Source organism: Naegleria lovaniensis (assembly GCF_003324165.1).
Source record: "Naegleria lovaniensis strain ATCC 30569 chromosome Unknown tig012, whole genome shotgun sequence".
Lineage (NCBI taxonomy): Eukaryota > Heterolobosea > Eutetramitea > Acrasida > Naegleriidae > Naegleria > Naegleria lovaniensis.
In genome coordinates, this window is record NW_025407834.1 from 638,294 (window position 1) to 658,502 (window position 20,209).

General features: G+C 38.0%; 10 protein-coding genes across 10 annotated transcripts; 7 read left to right on the forward strand and 3 right to left on the reverse strand.

The window, feature by feature from the left end:
* Positions 1-556: 556 nt before the first annotated feature.
* C9374_001441 (uncharacterized protein) lies at positions 557-2,191 on the forward strand (the record flags this gene model as incomplete). The annotated part of the gene is made up of 1 exon (XM_044690392.1): positions 557-2,191. The coding sequence occupies one exon, from the start codon at positions 557-559 to the stop codon at positions 2,189-2,191; it is 1,635 nt and encodes a 544-aa protein (XP_044551839.1).
* Positions 2,192-2,265: 74 nt separating this feature from the next.
* Positions 2,266-6,074, reverse strand: C9374_001442 (uncharacterized protein; the record flags this gene model as incomplete). The annotated part of the gene is made up of 8 exons (XM_044690403.1): positions 2,266-3,739; positions 3,797-3,819; positions 3,890-4,242; positions 4,327-4,722; positions 4,789-4,969; positions 5,043-5,292; positions 5,386-5,567; positions 5,643-6,074. The coding sequence occupies 8 exons, from the start codon at positions 6,072-6,074 to the stop codon at positions 2,266-2,268; spliced, it is 3,291 nt and encodes a 1,096-aa protein (XP_044551840.1).
* Positions 6,075-6,530: 456 nt separating this feature from the next.
* C9374_001443 (uncharacterized protein) lies at positions 6,531-7,286 on the forward strand (the record flags this gene model as incomplete). Its single annotated transcript, XM_044690414.1, has 1 exon — positions 6,531-7,286. The coding sequence occupies one exon, from the start codon at positions 6,531-6,533 to the stop codon at positions 7,284-7,286; it is 756 nt and encodes a 251-aa protein (XP_044551841.1).
* Positions 7,287-7,394: 108 nt separating this feature from the next.
* On the reverse strand, positions 7,395-7,856 carry C9374_001444 (uncharacterized protein; the record flags this gene model as incomplete). Its single annotated transcript, XM_044690425.1, has 1 exon — positions 7,395-7,856. The coding sequence occupies one exon, from the start codon at positions 7,854-7,856 to the stop codon at positions 7,395-7,397; it is 462 nt and encodes a 153-aa protein (XP_044551842.1).
* A 363-nt stretch (positions 7,857-8,219) lies between these two features.
* Positions 8,220-9,242, forward strand: C9374_001445 (uncharacterized protein; the record flags this gene model as incomplete). The annotated part of the gene is made up of 1 exon (XM_044690436.1): positions 8,220-9,242. One exon carries the CDS (start codon positions 8,220-8,222, stop codon positions 9,240-9,242), a length of 1,023 nt encoding a protein of 340 aa, XP_044551843.1.
* Positions 9,243-9,304: 62 nt separating this feature from the next.
* C9374_001446 (uncharacterized protein) lies at positions 9,305-13,135 on the forward strand (the record flags this gene model as incomplete). Its single annotated transcript, XM_044690447.1, has 1 exon — positions 9,305-13,135. The coding sequence occupies one exon, from the start codon at positions 9,305-9,307 to the stop codon at positions 13,133-13,135; it is 3,831 nt and encodes a 1,276-aa protein (XP_044551844.1).
* Positions 13,136-13,476: 341 nt separating this feature from the next.
* Positions 13,477-16,130, forward strand: C9374_001447 (uncharacterized protein; the record flags this gene model as incomplete). The annotated part of the gene is made up of 7 exons (XM_044690458.1): positions 13,477-14,393; positions 14,463-14,494; positions 14,602-14,700; positions 14,767-14,792; positions 14,847-15,251; positions 15,317-15,398; positions 15,487-16,130. The coding sequence occupies 7 exons, from the start codon at positions 13,477-13,479 to the stop codon at positions 16,128-16,130; spliced, it is 2,205 nt and encodes a 734-aa protein (XP_044551845.1).
* Positions 16,131-16,302: 172 nt separating this feature from the next.
* C9374_001448 (uncharacterized protein) lies at positions 16,303-16,900 on the forward strand (the record flags this gene model as incomplete). Its single annotated transcript, XM_044690469.1, has 3 exons — positions 16,303-16,337; positions 16,433-16,530; positions 16,593-16,900. 3 exons carry the CDS (start codon positions 16,303-16,305, stop codon positions 16,898-16,900), a joined length of 441 nt encoding a protein of 146 aa, XP_044551846.1.
* A 61-nt stretch (positions 16,901-16,961) lies between these two features.
* C9374_001449 (uncharacterized protein) lies at positions 16,962-18,715 on the reverse strand (the record flags this gene model as incomplete). The annotated part of the gene is made up of 3 exons (XM_044690480.1): positions 16,962-18,160; positions 18,416-18,629; positions 18,713-18,715. The coding sequence occupies 3 exons, from the start codon at positions 18,713-18,715 to the stop codon at positions 16,962-16,964; spliced, it is 1,416 nt and encodes a 471-aa protein (XP_044551847.1).
* A 401-nt stretch (positions 18,716-19,116) lies between these two features.
* On the forward strand, positions 19,117-19,758 carry C9374_001450 (uncharacterized protein; the record flags this gene model as incomplete). Its single annotated transcript, XM_044690492.1, has 2 exons — positions 19,117-19,374; positions 19,651-19,758. The coding sequence occupies 2 exons, from the start codon at positions 19,117-19,119 to the stop codon at positions 19,756-19,758; spliced, it is 366 nt and encodes a 121-aa protein (XP_044551848.1).
* Positions 19,759-20,209: the final 451 nt, after the last annotated feature.

A 20,209-nucleotide genomic window follows, 5' to 3' on the forward strand; every position in this document is an offset into this window, starting at 1 on the left:
TTAATTTTTCAAGTTGACATCGATTTTCACTCGAAAAAAAATGCCTTCACCTAAAGATGAGGTCGAGTATTTTAAATCACACACCTAAACTAAGATGACACAGCAACTTTGATGTAACTTAGACACCAAGTGATCAGTACAACAAAAGATGGATTTTTATCGTGTAACGAGAAACTTGTTGAACGGAGTAATTACTGTGAATGTGAGTATTATCACCAACAATCAACTAATCCTTGTATAGGACAGTTCTTCTGTGGGAAGAGAACGAGAGATGAGCGCTGAAGAGAATTGCTTTCGAAACTTTAGTAACTGGCTTTGTACAATAGGTGTGGTCTTAATCAGGAGGACACTTTTAATGAACGAACGTCAGCACTGAATAAAACTTTACAAGATTCTGAACCAATCCCGGAGTTTCTGCATTTCGTTGTCAAAAAATTTTTGCCTTTTTGAGTCGAATTTTTTCGCTGGCAGTTTTCTTATGGCGTAGTTTGTGGTGCTAAGGACGGTTCTCTTCTTTTTTAATTTATCCCATTTTTGAAAATTCAACAAAAAACAAATGACGTACCGCAATTGTGTCAAGCCTACAATTTCTGCAATCACCTCTACAACCATTCAAAAAAGCCTTCTTACCAAGAATTATTGCTCATTCAGAATTCATCCTCTCACACACGGAAAGCATTCCTTCTTATCTAAATTCTGTAATAATAATAATATTCATTCCATACACAACATTGCCAATCAACAACATCATCAAACTCGGTTTTTCTCAATCGTTCAAGATGCATATGAAGAGATTGATCATGAAATGATGATAGAAGAACCTACCGAGATTGTACCATCATCGGGAGCAAAGAAACACAAACTCTTTTCTAGAAATCTTCCTACAACAAACACATCAACAACAACAAGTACCAACACCACAATGACCCGTAATGAATTTACCAATCATCTCAAAAACTTGAGCAAATCCAATGTATCGGAAAAGAAATTTGAGGAATATTTAAAATTATTTCCTGCTGAACGCTTTGATAATTATATTTACACGTTAATCATGCACTTTTATACCACAAAACATAATTTTGCAATGGTAGAAAAGGTCTTGAAAAATATCAAAACTCCTGATCGTTTTGTATTCACAGAATTGTTAAAAGCTTATTCATTGGAAGGAAATGAGAAAAAGGCTGAGGAAGTTTTCAGAAAAATTACAAATCCAGATATATTTATCTACAATAGCATGCTGACTGTTTATGCAAGGCAGAGAAATATTGAAAAATTTGAACAATTACTGCAAGAGTTGAAATTGAAAGGTTCTCCCAATAGAATTACCTATTCCATTATATTGGATGCCTATTTTAAGGTGGAGAGTTTCGATAAGGTCGACACAGTATTTGAAGAAATTGCAAAACAATGTGAGACAGGTGGCATTGAACAGGGTCACATTGACATTCAACTTGTGAATACTTATTTAACGTGCTTGGTACATTCGACACAATATCAGAAAGCTCTAGATTGTTTCAACAAGTATGTGCTTGGAGAAAATATTGAACACTTTCCCGTCCATACGAGAAATCATTGTTCAAGCCCTCTCGGCGTTAAACCTAATGAAAGAACCATTCTGCTCATGTTATGTGCGTTTGAAGGCATGAAAGATGAAAAGAATTTCGAAAATCTCTTGAATATTATGCGATACTACAAGATCAAGTCAAATATTTATATTGCTTCCAAGCTGATGCAACACTTTTTCGAACGAAAGGAATTCAAAAAGGTCATTGACGTTTTTACTTTTTCTAGCTTCTTGCAGTACAAATGCTACTATGCACTAGTGAGATACATTTCACAGAGCTATGCAGCCCTAGATGATACAGAACATCTTCTTCAATTTATCAAATTGTTGGAAGAGCAAGGAGGAATTCAATATTTCAATGTTCATAGCTTGATTTATGCATTGGCTCTAGTGAAACAACCACAAGAGGCCGAAAAGCTATTTCACAAGTACAAGAGCCAAACCAGTGATACAAGTTACTTGTTAAGAATGTACAATGCCATGTTACTATGCCTTATTAGAAGTGGATTAAAGGAAGAGGCGGTTCAATTTTATAAGAGTTATCCGTTTGAACCAGATAGCACCACCAAAAGAATTTTGCGCGAGAAATTTGACAGACACCCTAACGATCAGAATAAAGGCCAATAAAAATACATGCATTTTGATGAATTTATTTGAATAATGTAATATTTCAGCTGATCTTAACGACTGTAATGACAGTCTTAATATTTGATCTTGATGGTTTGAATTTGGAAAGGTTTGAGTGGTGGAACTTGAATATTGATTCTGTTATCTGCATGTGTAAATCGCAGTTGGTAACGTTCCTCATCAGCGTCTTCTAAAATATTAGTGGTGACCACTTCTCTTGGTGCTTGAGGAGACTTGATGGATAACACGCTTTGAGGAGCGTGAGCTCCATAACATTCATGCATACGCAACACCAAATGTTGTTCTGAATCCTCTGACATTTTCAAAGTTTCACACAGTATTTGCTCACAAGAAATTGAAATAAGCGATTCCTCATTTTCAACTGCTGCAACTTTCTCTGAAGAGGATTTTGGAAGTGATCTGTCATACACACAAACATTGCAAGGTTGATTGAGCTCATAGGCGCTCTGAATTATTCTTCCGTCTTGGAATGAAGAACCAACATAGGGATGAATGGCAAATGTGAATTGATGGTGGCCCATGTCACAATTGGCATCAGGAGCCTTTGGAGCACGCAACAATGTCAAAAAGAGATCACCATTTTGTGTAGCTGAGCAACCGTATTTGCAATCATTCATCACAGCAACTCCATTTCCATACTCTGAAATACACATATATTTCTGAGAGCTCACCTCAAAGCGAGCAACATCCCAACTTGTGTTTTTCAAAATAGATCTTCTAATGAATCCAAATTGATGGTCATAGGTGACATAATCTGAGAAGATTCTTGATGGGACTTTCACCTTTAGACACTTGTGCTTTTCATGCCAATCGACTTGAGTGTTAAATTCCAATCGAGGTGATACACATGAAAGAGAAATTACTTGAGACAAGCTACTGGTCTCACTAATAGGGAATGAAACCTGCAAGGAGCATCTCAATGGTCCGCTCTCAAGTACAGTAACAGATACGCTTCCTTCGTAATAGCCCTTAATTGGAAGTTCACGTTCATTGTGCATGACCTCAATGTCCCAAGCGTCCCAAAAGAGACACTTATCATTGTACATGACAAAACGATTGCCGTCTTGAACCACCTTGCGTTTGGTTTGCAAATCAACAATATCAACAGTCGCTGTATATTCATTGACAGTCACCTCAATGAATTGATTGCTTAACACAAATGAATTATTCTTCTGTTGAAGAGATACCATAGATTCAGTAGAGGCAGCAGAAGCAACCACAAGCTCTTGCAGAGTGACAGTTTTGTATCCAGTGGAGGGGACTTGCACAATTGCAAGACATTTTCCATTGGATGTTTTTTGTGTGTACGCCTTATCATCTGTCAAATTATCCACAACATCCAATTCAATAACTTCTTTTCTTTCCCATGGCAAAGAGTTCCATACAGTAACGACCTTCTCCTTTTCTTCGCTGTTCGTTTCTAATTGTTGTTGGTTGAGAGCTACCAGGGCAGATTCTCGAATTTTGCCGGCCTCTTCAAGTACTTGAGCGTGTAATTGTCTTGCATCTGCATATGCTAATTCAATACTGTTTTCACGAATAATAGGTTAATGAATACGCAAATGTCACAATACAATTACTTACGAGCTTCCAGGAAGAACATCATGCTGTGCGAGAATCGAAATTTACAACAATAGGTGCTTGAGTCTTTTCCAAATATTTTTCAAAATTACTTACGAATTGGTTGAGCAAAACAGTCTTCCAAAGTTTTGTGAGCTCATTTCGCGGATATTCAAATCCAGTGAGTCGGCTTGCTAAGGCGCTATACAATTCTGCTTCTCTAAGTAGTAGTTCACATTTTCTGTTACCCTTTTTTACTGCTGCTTGACTTGTGAATGTACCTCTATGCAATTCTAGGTAGAGCTCTCCACGCCATGCTTTCAATTTGTGCCCTCTATTTTCCTCCTTCAATCGGTCAAAGAAGTATTTGGGCTTTTCCTGGATGATTTTTGGCAAACCTTGTACGTCGTAGAGTCTTTGTGCACGTTCCATGTGATCAAGGACAGGACCTCCTCCACCATCGCCATGACCTTAATTGTAATTAAAGGGTAGCAACAACAATTGTTCAAAATAGAATTCAAAAGTTTCATCTCATTAAATAATAATAAACTTACCAAATAAACACAAGGAATGTTGAGATACTTCCTTGTCCTTAAAGTTCTCCTCATTGAAAAGAATCTCTTTCACTGAAAGGCTGGCATTATAGGTGTCTGCTGGAGGAAAATGAGCAAACACGCTGGATCCATCAATACCTTCCCACAAAAAGCTTGAGTTAGGGAATTTGTTAAAAAGATTCCAAGAGAGCTTTTGGGTGATGAATGAGTCGATCTTACTCAATCTCATAATTTGAGGCAATGCAGCAGAATATCCAAAGCTATCGGGAAGAGAAAACTCTGTGCAATATTCACCAAATTCTTCTTTGAAAAATCGTTGTCCATACAAAAATTGTCGACAGAAAGATTCACCACTTGGTAAAACACCGTCACACTCCACGTATGAGCCTCCAATTGCTGGTTTTTGCAAAGATATAACAAGAATGAGTTCTTAAAGTCATCATGATTAATAAAAAAACTTACGAATGAATCGTCCTTCCTTTGCCTTTTGCTTGATCCTTTCAAATAGCTCAGGATAATCTTCCTTTACCCATTCAAAGAGCTGTGCTTGTGACTGCACAAATTTATACTGTGGATACATGTCAATAAATCTCAACTGATTTGCCCAACTTCTTCCAGCTTTTCTTCTCGTCTCAGAGTAGGGCTTTAATAAGGGTCAGTAGCAAAAAGCGAAAAATTGCAAAACAATTAACCTCATTCACATAAACAAAACATACCCACAACCAAGCAATGTCAATATGACAATGGCCAACGGAAACGATATTGTGACAAGTATCTCCATTCTTTTTTCCCAAAAATTTGGCTGCAATGTCTCTTGCTCTTTGCCAACTGTCTCTGTCGTATGGGTCAAAACATTTAAGCATGTCATTTCCGGTAATAATTGCCTCTCTTGCTCTTTGCCTTTTGCTGTCAAACTCTTTGGCACATTCCATAACAATCTTGAAATCATACATGAGATCAAATGCTCTGATCGAATATGTATAAATATTATTAATGAGATAAGAGTAGCCATAGTTTGTAAACTCCAATGTCAATCAAATTTGAACTTGAGATACTCACAATCTATCGAACAATGCAATTTCAGCTTTTTTCAATGTGAAATATCTGTTAGGATCTGGAGGGTTAATTTGGCCATTCCACCCGTTTCCGAACATTGCATTACAGGCCATCTCAATATAAAAAGTAGCTCTTCCATCAGCATCCAACAAGTCAGCATCTATAAAGAACTCCTCACGTTTATCCTGTCGACAACAAGATTCAAGATTGAAGAAAATTTCATCATCAAGCATGTCAAGAAAATTAATCTTTGGACTTACCCATCCATCACCACCGTTTAATCCTTGAAGAATCTTTCCATTCTTGTCGAATAGCAATGCTTCACTATCACTATTCCATAGCAAATGTACATCCAATCCTTTCCACTGTGGTGGCACTTGCACATTCAACTCAAACCAAAAGGTTGTCCAACTTGGTCCAAAGCTATCTCCGACCTTGGCTTCCTTCTTCTCGTTTTGAAAAGCCTTCGGAATGATCTCTCCAAATAAAGGTCTTTTATAGAGTTGTTTGTATCCCTCTCCGGAAACGATTAATCCATCATTCTCCACCTTGTAAACAAACAAGCTTGAGAGCTCTCTCCGATCAGGGTAAATGTGTTTAATAATATTTTCGTTGGATTCAACGTTCCACTGATCTGTAGCCACAAAATGAGCAAAACGATCCAGCACAATGTTATCAGGTACTCGTTCCATATTTTTTTTAGATGTTGAGAGTGTTGGATGACGAGGTGAAGTAAAGAACCAGAATGGCTCATCTTTTGAGAAAAGGAATTGACACCTATTTGTAGGACATAACCAGCTATTTCCATTAAAGAGTTGAGCTTAAGACCTAATCATGCAGAGACTCGAGGAATAAGCACATTTTAGCGGTTATCTACCTCTTCTTAAATAAGGCATATGAAAAAATGAGATCAAAGATGCATCTTTTGTTAATGGCAGTTATTTCTTTTATCTTCATCATGTTCATTGGTGCATTTTGGAAGAGCAGTACGAAAAAGAATGATTCTATAATAATAACAAAAGAAAATGCTACGCTTAACAAAAATACAGTCTCCATACCGAAAATTATACATCAAGTGTATTTATAGGAAGACCACACAATGAAAGTGAACTGCCTCCGGGCTCAGAAAAGCAATGAACACTTTTAAAATGAATAACCCTCAATACATTCATCGGTATTATGATGATGGAAATGCGTTGAAATTTTTGATCGATCATTTTGGAGCCGATTCCAATGAAGTCTTTGCATTTCGGAATTTGCGTCCAAGGGCTTTCAAGAGCGACTTTTTGAGATGTGCCATTCTTTGGATTCATGGTGGCTTTTATGTGGATTCCGACATGTTGCTGTTGTCGCCATTTGAAAAATGGATACAAAAGAATGCAACCTTTGTTATTCCCGTGGAGATGGACAAGCCTTTTGGTTTCAGTAATGGTCTTATTGGAAGCATTCCTCGACATCCAATGCTTCGAACTGCCATGGACATGATCATTTACAACGTAAGGAACAAGTATTACCCAGACGTGCCGCGACAGCTTGAACAGAAAAATTCTTTCCTTTCTGTTCTTGCAGTTTCAGGACCAGTTCTCATGGGAAAGGTATATAATCGATATCTAGGAGAAGCTGATGAGGTTCCTCATAATCTCAATCTGGCTCCAACAAAGGGAATTCAAGTACTTGGATTTTGTAAAATACCTCCCAAAGATGAAGACGAATGGTACACAACTGTTCCCTTTCCTGAGAAATCTTCTGTGTGTAAGGGAGAAAGGTTATTCAAACAAGATATCCAGGGTTTAGATCAGAACAAGAAAGTACTGGAGAACCACATTACTCTACTTTGTACGATCAAAAGAAGGTGTTTTTATCATAAATTATTGATGACAGAACACAAAGCACCTTTGCTGTGAAAGAAACTTCCTGCTACGAGCTGAACTGAAACGATCAAAATGATGAGTGGCTAGGAAACAGAACAAAAACAGAATAACGAAGATCAAGAATGTTTAATGTAACTCGAATTATTTCTTTTTCTTGGCAGCAAAGCATTTTCCTCTCAACACCTTTCTCAAAATTTTCTTGAGCTTCAAAATTCTCTTCAAAGAAATCTTAATGACGCCCTTTCCATATTTACATACTTTAATCTTTTTAATTTGAGCTCTTAATTTGGAGAGTTTGACCAATCTTGCTTTAAGGAGCGCTTTGAGTTTCTTGGATAGTTTAATCTTCTTTAAACACTTCTTCAACTTTCTGACAAGTTTTTTAACCTTTTTGCAGAGATACTTTTTGATAAGTTTTCTGCCATACTTTCTGTTCACCTTTTTCACGAGTTTTCTATGAGCTAATGAATGTGCACTCAAGGTTGGAGTCTCTGCACGAATGCCTCCTTGAGCGGAAATGACACAAAGTGTCAAAGCAAAAAGAAGATTGCTGCTATTGCTGTTTTCATGGTTGTGGATTTGTTTTTTTGGTTTTGAAGCCATCCTTTGGATTTAAGGGGTTTTAAAAGTGTGTCATGAATAGGGCTCTTCTTAGATCGAAATCAAATGTCTGAAAGTATTGGGTCTTTCTTTCATCTCGGCAGTTTTTCTGATCACCATCCCTTTTTGAAATGAACAACGGTTTCATATTTCAGTCCAAATTTGGATCCACACATTGAAATGCACGTAACTGTCTAATCATCTTCGTAGTTCAAATTCAAACTGACTTATGGCTGATCAGTTGTTCCTTTTCAACTTGTGACAGAAACAAAAACATGAAAGACTGGTCCAACTCCCGCCAAAGATTTAGCGCCAAAAACGTTAAACTAGTGAACGTTAATCCTGAAAAAAAATTTTCACAAAAAAATGTCTGCAGACGAAATCCCACTCAAATCCTTCTCCGAGGATTCAAGCAACACAGAAGAGGAAAAGGATTCGACCGATCTCTTCATGAAAATGCTTGAAAAGAAACTGATGGAAGAGGGACAATCAATGGATTCCGGTTTTGCTTCATCATCCACAACATCCTCATCAAATAGAAAACCTCTCGCTCCACGTAAACACAAAGCAAGAACATTTGCAAAAAAGAAGGACCCACAAGAGTCCAGTAACAATGAAGATTCCTCTGAGAATGTTCAAATAATAACAACGACTAGCAGCACTCAACAAACTACAATGGAAGATGAACCACTTCCGCAACCTACTAAAAAACCTCTCCCTTCATCATCGAGTGCATCTCATTCTCCTCAACAGGATACAACACCTGTGAACGTTTTGGGTAAAATTTCAGAATCATGGTTCACAACTATTCAAGAAGAAAAGTGGAGTAGTAAGCGAGATGCTCTTTCAGAACTGAAACAATTAATTGATTACCCTTGTTTGGAAGATGGAGACTACTCACCCATTGTGGCTCGGATTCTTGCAGTCATTGAAGAAGAGAAAAATCTTGCAGTGACCAAGCTCGTCATTGAGTGTGTTGAACTGCTTTCGAAAGGATTGAAAGCAAATTTCTGTACATACGCAAGAGAACTCACTGAGAAACTTTTACCCAAGATGAAGGATAAGAAACTCAGCGAAATGATTGCCAATGCTGTTTCTTCCATTGAAGAAACCTCTGTTTCTTTCTCCGAATTAGCTCCTCTGCTTATTTCCTCCATCAGTAGCAAATCTCCCTTTGAAAAAATTGGAGCACTGAATTGTGTAGAAAAGTGTCTGTCTAGAAAATCAAGCTTTGCTGCAATTGAATCATTATTTACCGCTCTAACAGATGCATCGGTACAAGCCTCAGAAGACAGCAACAAGGAGGTACGGGAGGCATCATTCAAATGCCTTGGGCGAATTTTGTGGCTTGTTGGAGAGCGAAACTTTGATCCTTACTTTCCAAACTAGATAACATTCGAATTGAGAAGGTGAAGGAATTCAAGTCTAGTTTTGGCGCTTCACCTGCACCCATGCAGTCACAGTCCAAAACTTCATCTCAAAAACCAGAAGCAAAGAAACCAGACCCATCCATCAAAAAAGCTCCTCCTCAAAAGAATCCAGCTGTCAAGCGAAAGCAAGAAGAATCGACAGCAGCTACTACCAATGGCCCTCCAAACAAGAAAAAGACCATTTCCGTAGCTAAGCCAACGGTGGCAAGTGTGGACTTGGTTGTGACGTGTCCAGTCTCTAATGAAGAAGCTCTGATGAGAGCTGAAGAATTACTTCCATCCTTCATGGAAAATATTGGATCTTCACAATGGAAAGCTCGCTTTGAAGCCATGGAAGGCCTTCTTACCTTTATTTCTGAAATGGACAAGGATACACTTAATGAAAATGCCAACATACTACTAGTGACTCTTTACCAAAAACCTGGATGGAAAGATGCCAATGCACAAGTACTGGGCAAAGTCATAGAAGTTGCCATGTACATTATGGACCATTCGTTATCTCTTTCAACAGGAGCAGCTACCAAATTTATGGATGGAATGGTTGAAAAGGTGACTCAAGCCAAACTTAAAGACTCATGCCTAGAGTGTCTTTCCAAATTTTGCGAATACTTTTCTCCTCAGTTTGTTTTTGGTCAACTGTATTCACTTCTCAAAGATCACAAGAATCCAAAAGTCATTTCAGAATGGCTCACATGGATGTCTAAGACGTTGGAGGAGTTTGCCTTGCAAACTATTGATATTAAGGCCCACATCGAATTTGCCAAAACATGCCTGGGTCACAGCAAACCTGAAGTGAAAAAGGGAGCCACCATGTGTCTATGCACAATGAAACGATTCATGGGTGAAGGTTTGCTGAACTTTTTGTCAGATGTTAAACCTGCTACCTTGGACACGATCAAGAAGGACTTTGAAAAAGTTGAACACGACACTCCACCTGCAACCAGGTTTATCAAAGGTTCAAAATCAACAAAGAGTGGCGCATCACATGCTATGGCATTAGATGACGATTCGGAAGCACAGAGTACAAGTTGTGCCCTCTCATTCCAAGACCTGCTACCAAGAACGGACATTTCTGGAAAGCTCACCTCAAAACTGTTTAAGGACATGGAAGATAAAGCTTGGAAAGTGAGACTTGAAGCATTGGAAGAAGTGAAGAATATCATTGTTGAAGCCAACAAGAGAATTACACCAAATATTAACAATCTCATTCAGTCTTTAAAGAAGAGGCTCGATGACTCTAATGTTAAGATTTTGAGTACGACTCTTGAATTATTGGTATTAATCGGTGAAGCTGTTGGCAGTGCTATGGATAAGTTTACAAATGCTATTGTTCCATACATGGTTACCAAGTTAGGTCACAACAATAAGAGCGTTCGAGCAGATACTTACAAGACTTTGGAAAGCTTAGTCAAGTATATTCCAATGGAAAATATTCTGAAATCTATGGATAAAGTATTGACCAACGAGAAGGGACATCCAGACGGAAGAAAGGATGCTCTCCAATTTATTGATACGTACATGTCTGAGATGAAGATCAAGACGAAAGACACCTTTCAACCAATTGTCAAATCCATTATCAACAGTTTACAAGATCCAAAAGCTTGCTCTAGAAAATTGGCTGAAAGTATTTTGGAAAAGATTATCCAATCCACTGGCGCTGATTTTGTAAAGGAAAATTGTAAGGACCTTAAACCAGCATTTAAGACAACCATTCTCTCGATAGTGTCCAAGTATGAAAATATTGTACCAACAACGACATTGTCAAGCAATTCACAAGAACCACCCATCTCGACGGAAACAAGACAAATTGAGCCAAACAAATCTTACTCGACAACACAGGCTTCATTCTCTCAAGCAGCAATGACCATTGGAGATATTAAGAGACAACAGCAAGTTCAACAACAAACGCAAGCCAGGCAAACTATTGGACAATTGAGAGAGCCATCTCCAAGTCAAGAGGAGGAGAAGAACGCGGCATCACGAAGAACTCTCACACAAGCATCATTGTTCGCATCAACTCCATCATCGAGTACCTCTTCAAGGCCCATCACTGTGCCAGACAGTCCCAGTGCACCATCCACTCCTGGAAAGAGAAATTTCAATCAAGTGAAAGACAGTGTATTCACAACACCAAAGAAGATGAAGTTCACTCAGGCCCCAACCGATCAATTACTCCTTCTTTCTCCAACCAATCTTCTCACTCCAAGAAGGGTTCAAACCATCATTCCTGAACGGAAGGAACTCAAATTATCAGTTGATCAAGTGATTTCCATTCTCTCTAACACTAAGATTAGCAACTTTGAGAATGCCATGAACGCTATGAAAGCATTGGATAAGCTTGTTGAGACACAAGATATGGGAATTGCTATGAACCGAGAGGCATTGCTGTTTGCTCTTACCAACTTTTTTGAAGTTGTTTTTGACTCGGTTGTTATTGGCTTGTCAGGTCCAAGAATTTGTAAAATCATTATCAATACTCTCATGGGACTGTTTGAAGCAAGACCATTTGCTGTTGCAGTCACAAAGAAGTCTTTGTATCACCTATTGGATACTCTTCTCCGATTATTGCTCAATGAAAAGTTGCCATACATTGAGTATGGAGATAAGATGATGTCAGCCCTCAACAGCCTCATTCTCAGGATTCTAGAAAACTCTTCACGAACAACTGCCTACGGTTGCCTCATTTCCATGCTTGAAAAATCATGTCTGGATCATGAACGAGAACCATCCATTCTTACTCGAGTTTTGATCAAGTGTCTCAACAAACTTACCAAAACTTTGGAAAAGACTATTGGAATCATTGATATTAATAATGTGCTTTTAGATGTTCAACATTTTATGACGAACAATCCACAAACATTTTTTGAAGGCAAGGATGACAGTCCATTCGTGGCCATTAAAACAATTATTCAAACATTGGTGAGACTGAAAGGATCTACACTGAGAGCCAACATGAATGGACTCAATAAGGTCATGATTGCTCACATTGAGCATGAGTTGAACGTCATTTCCATTTCCAACTCCTCTTTGGTTAGCTCCTCTTCTTCGAGAGTGATCGGCTCCCCAGTTCGTTCTTGCTCTCAACAACAACAATCTGAGAGCGAGTTGCTTAAGGAAATTTGTACCATGATTGGTAATAAGGAAACCAACAAATCAGGCCTGTACAAATTGTATCACTTCCAAGTACAACATCCTGAATTCAAGTTGAGCGAGTTTTTGGCAACCACTCAATTTGGAAAAATCTTCCAGGATTATATTGTTTCATCGATTGCAAAAATTGCAGCTCATGAACAAGCAAAGAGCCAAAAGAAGTCATTGGGAAGTGAATATTTGACGAGCGTACCAACTAGTTCAACACTCTCCTCGACATTGACACCTCCTGAATCATCACGACCTGTCCTTAAAGATTTAACACCATCACTCTCAGCTATTAATTCAACAAGTTCAGTTTCAGCAATTGCCTCCATTGTTGAGAGTAGTGTAAGCACGAACAGCAACGGTCTCAGCACCACCAGCAGTCACACTACCTCCTACTCATCCAAGCCTCATCATTCTCTCTCTTCAGAAAGTATGAACAAGATGAAATTCTCTATTGATGACTATCGAAAGGAACTCAAGTTGAGAAGCTCATCTGCACACTCTTCACTCTCTTCATCGACAACATCTACAGTTTCACTTTCCAGCTCTTTGGCCAACGTCCAAAGCATTAAAGAACGGTTGGCCCAAGTTAAGGTTAATTCTGCATCTTCTATTGATTTGGAGTCAATTAGACAGAAATATAAGCAGCAATTATCAACTACATTAGTCACAGCAAATGCCAATAAGGAGAAGGAAAATATTAAAATGCAATAAATCGCACCACCTTTTCTAGTAGGATCTGCACAACACTCTGAACTTTCATGATCCTTACTTGAGACAAACTACATTTGTAGTTGATTCTTGTGTCTTCAAAGTGCGAACTTTTCGTAATGAATGTGAAGTATCGCAATCTTTCTCCTCGTACAATCAGCGCACTCTTTTGTTTCCATCATTTTAATAGAAACCGAACAACAGGAGAATTGCACGTATTCTTGTTGTCGCGAATTATTTCTTTGCAAAGAATCATGCTCGGTTTTTTAAGCCAAACCAAAAAAAATAGGCAAAATTCTCATTGGCTGTTGATCATTTACGTTCATAGACTTCTACACATCATCATGCTCAAATTATTAGAACTTGCTTTGAGCTTTGTTGGATCTGTGGTTGCCTTCGGCATCAATGTATTGGATATTCTAGTGTATTATCTTCTTAAATTTACGATTGGTTTGAATTGGGCCACTCACGATCTTCGGGAAGTTTTTAAAAACGTAAAATCCTACAGTGTTGAAGTTGATGATGGTTCCTATGATCCAAAAACTGAAACCAAACCAAGAAGAGCCATTGAAAGCAAGGACGGTTTGGCTTACACTCCCATTGAAGGAGTCAATACTATGAAGCAATTATTGGCTAAAGTCGTTGCCAATAACAAGGACAAACCTTGCTTGGGTTATCGACCAGCCATCCGTAAAATCGTTGAAAAGAGAGAAGGTCATGATTGGGAAATTATTGAATTCGCTGATTTGACCTATGAAAATTACGACAAGATTTACTCTCGAATTAGGAACTTTGGTGCTGGTCTTGCTCGAGTCACTGGATTGAATTCACGTGGTCTATTCGGAATTTATGAAGACACTCGAAAGGAATGGTTGATGGCTCTTCATGGTTGCTATCAATACAATATGGTTGTCATGACTTGTTACGCTAGTTTGGGTGATGAATCATTGTGTGCTGCCATTAATGAGACAGAGTTGCCTGGAATGCTTGTCAATGAGAAGAATCTTGGTAAAATTGCCAATGTTATTGTTCCACGATGCCCAAGCTTGAAGAATATCGTCTACACCAAGGCCCTCGTTTCCGATGAGAGCGATAAAAAGAAGACAAAGGATGCAGTTGAAGCCCTCGAGAAGAAGGGATTGAAGGTTTTACCTTTTGAGGAAGTTGAACAAATTGGTGAATCTGACTACAAGAGTAATAGTGTCATTCCTGTCAAGGAAGAGCCAACGACTGATTCTCTTGCGTTAATCATGTACACGAGGTATGTATGACGACAATTGATCTGAGTGGTATTAACATCGAAATGCATTTGAACTGAATGTACTTTTAGTGGAACAACTGCTCAACCCAAAGGAGTGATGCGTAAGTTTATATTTTTCATTTCATCACTGAGCTAACAAATTTCAATTTGACATCTATTGTACTTTACTTCTCATGCCTGTTAATTCTTCATAATAACATGTTAACAGTTTCACACAAGAACATTCTTTCAATCATTGCAGGAGCCGACCAAAAAATTGGAGATGATACAAGCATTGAATACAATTATCTTGCCTATTTACCACTCGGTATGTATGAATTTGAAAACTGAAAATTTTCTTATGAACGAACAATTCTGCTTTGTCTCTGATTAGCTCACATTTTGGAAATGGCTGCTGAGGTATGTACACGGTTTTATATGATAGTTGGAACGCAATAACTTGTGATTGAACAGCATGTCGTTTTGAAACGTGGTGGAAAAATTGGTTATGGTAATCCAAAGACTTTAAGCGACAAAGGAGCTAAACCAAAGGGTGATATTGAAGTCATTGCACCAACTGTTTTAGTTGGTGTTCCAAGAGTTTTTGACACAATCAAGAAGGGTGCTTTTGAGAAAATTAAATCATCTCCTCCATTTGTTCAATGGCTTTTCCACAATGCCTACAATTACAAATTAGATGCCATTAGACATGGAAGAGAATCCCCAGTATGGAACTTTTTGGTTTTCAACAAATTTAAAAAGCTTGTAGGAGGTAACTTGGCTTTGATTTTTTCAGGAGGAGCTGCTCTCTCAAAAGAGTCGCACGAGTTTTTACGTGTGTGCATGTCCTGTTCAGTAATTCAAGGATATGGCTTGACTGTAAGTTAGACTTTGTATTTAACTTGAATGATATATATAACGTGCTTGACTTATTGAATGAACAGGAAACATCCGCCGGTGGTACAATTCAATACGGCTACCAACCATTCACCACAAAGAACATTGGATCCCCCATTATTACTTGTCGTAAGTGTTTCTGAACTTGGTCTCACTAACCATGATGCATTACTCATCAACTAACCCATTGGTTGTGTTCTGTGAATTATTGACATAGAAATTAAATTAATTTCTGTTCCTGAAATGGGATATACCATCCATGACGAGGAACCTCGTGGTGAGCTTGCCATTAAGGGTAATAACATTTCTCTTGGTTACTACAAACAAGACAAACTCACTAAAGAATCGTACACATCTGATGGCTATTTTCTCACTGGAGACATTGGCATTTTACACAAAGATGGATCTTTCAGTATTGTGGATCGTAAAAAGAATTTGACCAAACTCGCCCATGGTGAATACATTGCTCTTGAAAAATTGGAGAGTGTTTATGGCAATTGTCCATTCGTCTCTCCAAATGGAATTATGGTGTATGGTGATTCAGATCGAGATTATCCTGTAGCTCTCATTTTGGTTCAACCCGGTTATACCAAACAATGGGCTCAAGAACATGGAATTTCAGGAGATTTGACTCAAATCATTAAGGACCCAAGAGTGATCAAGGCAGTTGCTGCCTCGTTGAAAGAAGAAGCAAAGAAGAATAATCTTCAACGAATGGAAGAAATCAAACATTTTAAATTATTGCTCGACGAGTGGACACCTGACAATGAGTTGTTGACTGCCGCCATGAAGCTCAAGCGTGCCAATATTGTGAAACGATACAAGACAGAGATTGAGGAAATGTATGCCACAAGACAATAGTTGTATCACTACCATTGGTTGAATCTTGTGGTCTTGGTATCCTTTCTGTGTGTGCAAATGCATTATGATCATTGTATGTCATGGACTGTTCACGAATGAATATTTATAATCATTATTTATTGTATACTTGCAAGTTGTATGAACTTGATCCGAAAATGCCATTCCTTAAAAAATGACCTCACAACATCAACACGCTGTATTGAAAATGTAAGTGATGATGAGGCAGAGTTGTATATTGATAGAGATAATTTACCTTGATAATGCCTCGGAATTTGGTGACCCATATGATCATGTATTCAAAGCGAGAAGATGAAAATGGCGTCAAAAAGTAAAATACTTTGGGAGTCGGATTGGTCGGCTGGCCTTCCCTACGACAACAATAAGGGAGAAATTGCAATTAGTAAGTGATTGATCATGCCCAGCTGCGTCTCATTTTGCATATTCATTTTGAAACACCCTCAGAAATTCCAAAAGAAATATTGAAATGCCAACAAGTGCAGAGGGAAATTGTGTTTTCGTGCTCTCAACCCCTCAAAAATCTTTCACTTGTTCAGCTTGTAAAGCTCAACGGAAACGACATTGAGAGATGGGATTTTGATTTCGGTTTTGTTATTCCAAACAGCGTCAACTCTTGGGAGTCGGTGATAGAAGCTGCAAAAGAAGGCACCATTGGTCCTGAAGTATTGTCCGGAAACGTGACCATTGACACTGCTTTCTATGATGGTGACAACTTGGTTGCATCAAATCGAGTAAGGGTGTATTATGTTTAACGTATTTGTACATTAAAGTTTACGAAAGTACTGCATTTCATTCTTGTAATTCAATGCAAATTTATTCCATAGTATCCATTGTATCTTGTACTGTTGAGGCATTTCCTGATGCAACTGATGTCGAGAGAATGTACTGACTTTGGAAGCCTTCCAAAAATGTTTGAGATCGTTTCACATCCACAAACAACGCAAAAACTCTTCTTATATCTTCCGTACCAACCTCGGTGCTCTTTCTTTTCTGTGCAACAAGAGCAGATGTCGTAATTAATTGTAACGCATAACGCAATGACGTGTTTCCTGCAATTGATACCAACAGGTCGAGAGCCTTGTCACTCAGTTTTACATCCTCTTCTTCACATCTAATTTGAATAATCTGTTTCAATTCTTCTCTGCTGTAAGAAGAGGTAGAAATAATTAGTGTACGATCTAGCAAGTCAATTGGAATACCATGAGGGCTCTTAATATCAGTTCCTCTTACAGTACTATTACCACGGTTTGTGGCCATAATCAAGATGGGTGCCATGTCACTTTCAATGGCTCTATTCAAGAATGAAAAGCATTCAATGTCCAGCATGTGAACCTCGTCAATAAATAAAACTCCAGGAACGATTTCTGCTTTACCTTCTTCTCTCCACTCAGCCACTTTTTGGTCAATTTGTTCTCTGACCTCAGACTTAATTTCTCCAGTGTCTCCAGCAAAGAGAGCAATAAAACCTTGACTTCTGCTATTGATGACATCAATTTCGTGTAATGTTACCATGTGTTGAGACTCTTTTCTCTTTTGTAATTCACCAACTGGCGTTTGAACAAATTTTGTATTTGGTCCCATTGCGTCATAGTCACCAGTTGCAGAAATTGAACGACCTAGTTTTGTAATTTTTCCTGTTGCCTTATCGATGGAAATAACGTCCTTACTTTGAACTTTTTCTTTTTGCAAACCTTCAATCATCTTAGCACCTAAATCATAAATGGTCTCCATATCTGTTGTTTTTAATGTGATTTTACCTGTTTTGCCTTGTGACGCGCTGCTAGCATCGAGAGGTCTGTCAATTTGAATTTCTACCACTTCTCCTTCAATAACTTCGGACTCTTCGGTTATACGAACTCCAATACTTCGTCTAAATGCTTGTGTTAAAGCCTCAGTTTTGCTCATTTCAAGTGAGAAAATTTCAGAGCCGGCAAGCATTGTGAATGGAGTTTCAGGTCCTAGAGACTGAGCCATGGCCATTGCGATGGCTGTTTTGCCTGATCCTGGAGGACCTGTTTTTCATAATGACCAAAGAGAGTTGAAAAAAGGGCCGTTTCGATTTCAGGTTTAAATACATTCCGATCAATCGACAAAATCACAAATTTCATTATTTCCACCAAATGTTTTTACAAGTAAATTTTGCAAATAATAAGACAACAAGGTAATCCGAACATGTGAAAGCATTGGTAACCAAACAGTCAGAAAAACGTTTCAATTAAATGTAAGAATATTAGTTAGTAACAACCTATGAACCTATGAAAACATACCTCCGATAAGGATTGCTCTACCAGCAATTTTACCTTCCTTTATCATTTGAAGAATTACTGCAGCTGCCTTTCTAGCCTTTTGTTGTCCGACCATACCTTCAGAGCTTGCACGAGCAGAGAAGGAATCATCCACACCGAGACCACGAATATGAGAGTGAGCTCCCACTCGTTCTACTCGGGTGATATCTTTTACTTCCTGATTGATTTTTACAGACTGCACACCGTGTTCATTGATACAAGTTTGTATTCAAGAAGATGGTGAGTAATACAATACAGTGAGACTCATCATTTACTTACCATAGTGGATAGAGTTGATGAAAATAATGATGGCCGTATGATTTGTTGTGGTTGTATGAAAATTATTCAAAAAAGCCGAATACAAAGACTGTTTATGCTTGTTCCGGTGATGAATAATTTGAATTTTTTTTGTATTTGGATTTCTTCATCTCGGAAGCAATTCTCTTCATCAATCATGATGAAGAGACGATTAGAACCATCGTTCTTTCTTTACATGCTCTTGCCATGATGATCCTTATATCAAGAAGATGAAACAAACTCATGGAATTCCCTCTCAAGGAATTTGGGTGAGGTTCAAAAATTCCGTTCACAATTAAAATTTGTTGTTAGAAAAAATATTTTCAAGCTTTCATTTCGTCTTACGCTGTAATTACGCAATCATTTCCTTCATTATCATCATCATCATGGACTACGTACAAGTTGGAGAAGCTTTTGTCAAGCACTATTATAGTACTTTTGATCAAAATCGTCAAAATATTGCTCCTTTATATACTGACAACAGTTTACTCACTTGGGAAAAGGACAAGATCCAAGGAAGAGTCGAGATTTTGAAAAAGTTGACTGAATTACCTTTCAACACTGTAAGACACGATATTAACGTGTGCGATTGTCAGCCAAGTATGTCCGGAGGTGTCAATATTTTGTGTACTGGAAGTGTTGTTGTAAGTATCACACACCAAGCGTTGATGAATAATGAAATTTTAATTCATGAATTAATATGAATCATTAATTTTACATTCCTTTATGAAAACAATTAATTTTTGGACTAAATGTTCCAATGATACAAAACTCAACAAAACGGAATGAATCTACGTTGAATGTATTTTTGCATGTTGCCATACACTTTGGTTTGCTTCGTTGCGTCGTAAAATAACACATCAATTCCATAACATGATATGGATCACCCACCACCTGTATTACACTTTTTCGTGTAATAGATTGACAATGAACATCCACACCCATTCTGTGAATTCTTCCACTTGACCAATGAAAATGGTGGTTTCTATGTGACCAATCACATCTTCAGATTCAACTATGGTGCTTAAATAAACAACATCAACAACAATGATAATGATACAAACACTTTGGTTCTCTCTATCCTGATCAACGTTGATGCAAGGCCGTTGGCGTTCGAATTGAAATAAGGAAACAAAAAAATCACTCCGTCTATTCTGCTTTGAATAAGGCAAGAAAAATTCTCTACTGTTCCCTTTGAGAAGCCTTGTTGAACTCGGAGTTCAAAACGTGAGCAACCTTATATCTTATTCAGTTATTTCATCGTTTCTTAATTGGTGATTTTGAAATCAAAATTATTAGTGTTATTTGTTGCAATAATTTTAACGTTAGCCTTCATCGTCATTTGTTCTCCGTAGTGAGAGGAAAGTACTCAACAAAATTACTGGGGTTCTTCTTTAATATTACCCACATCAATTGTGTTTCGGAATCAAATTCTATCTCTTCAGCAGACATCTCTAAAATCACTCCACAGTATTTTCC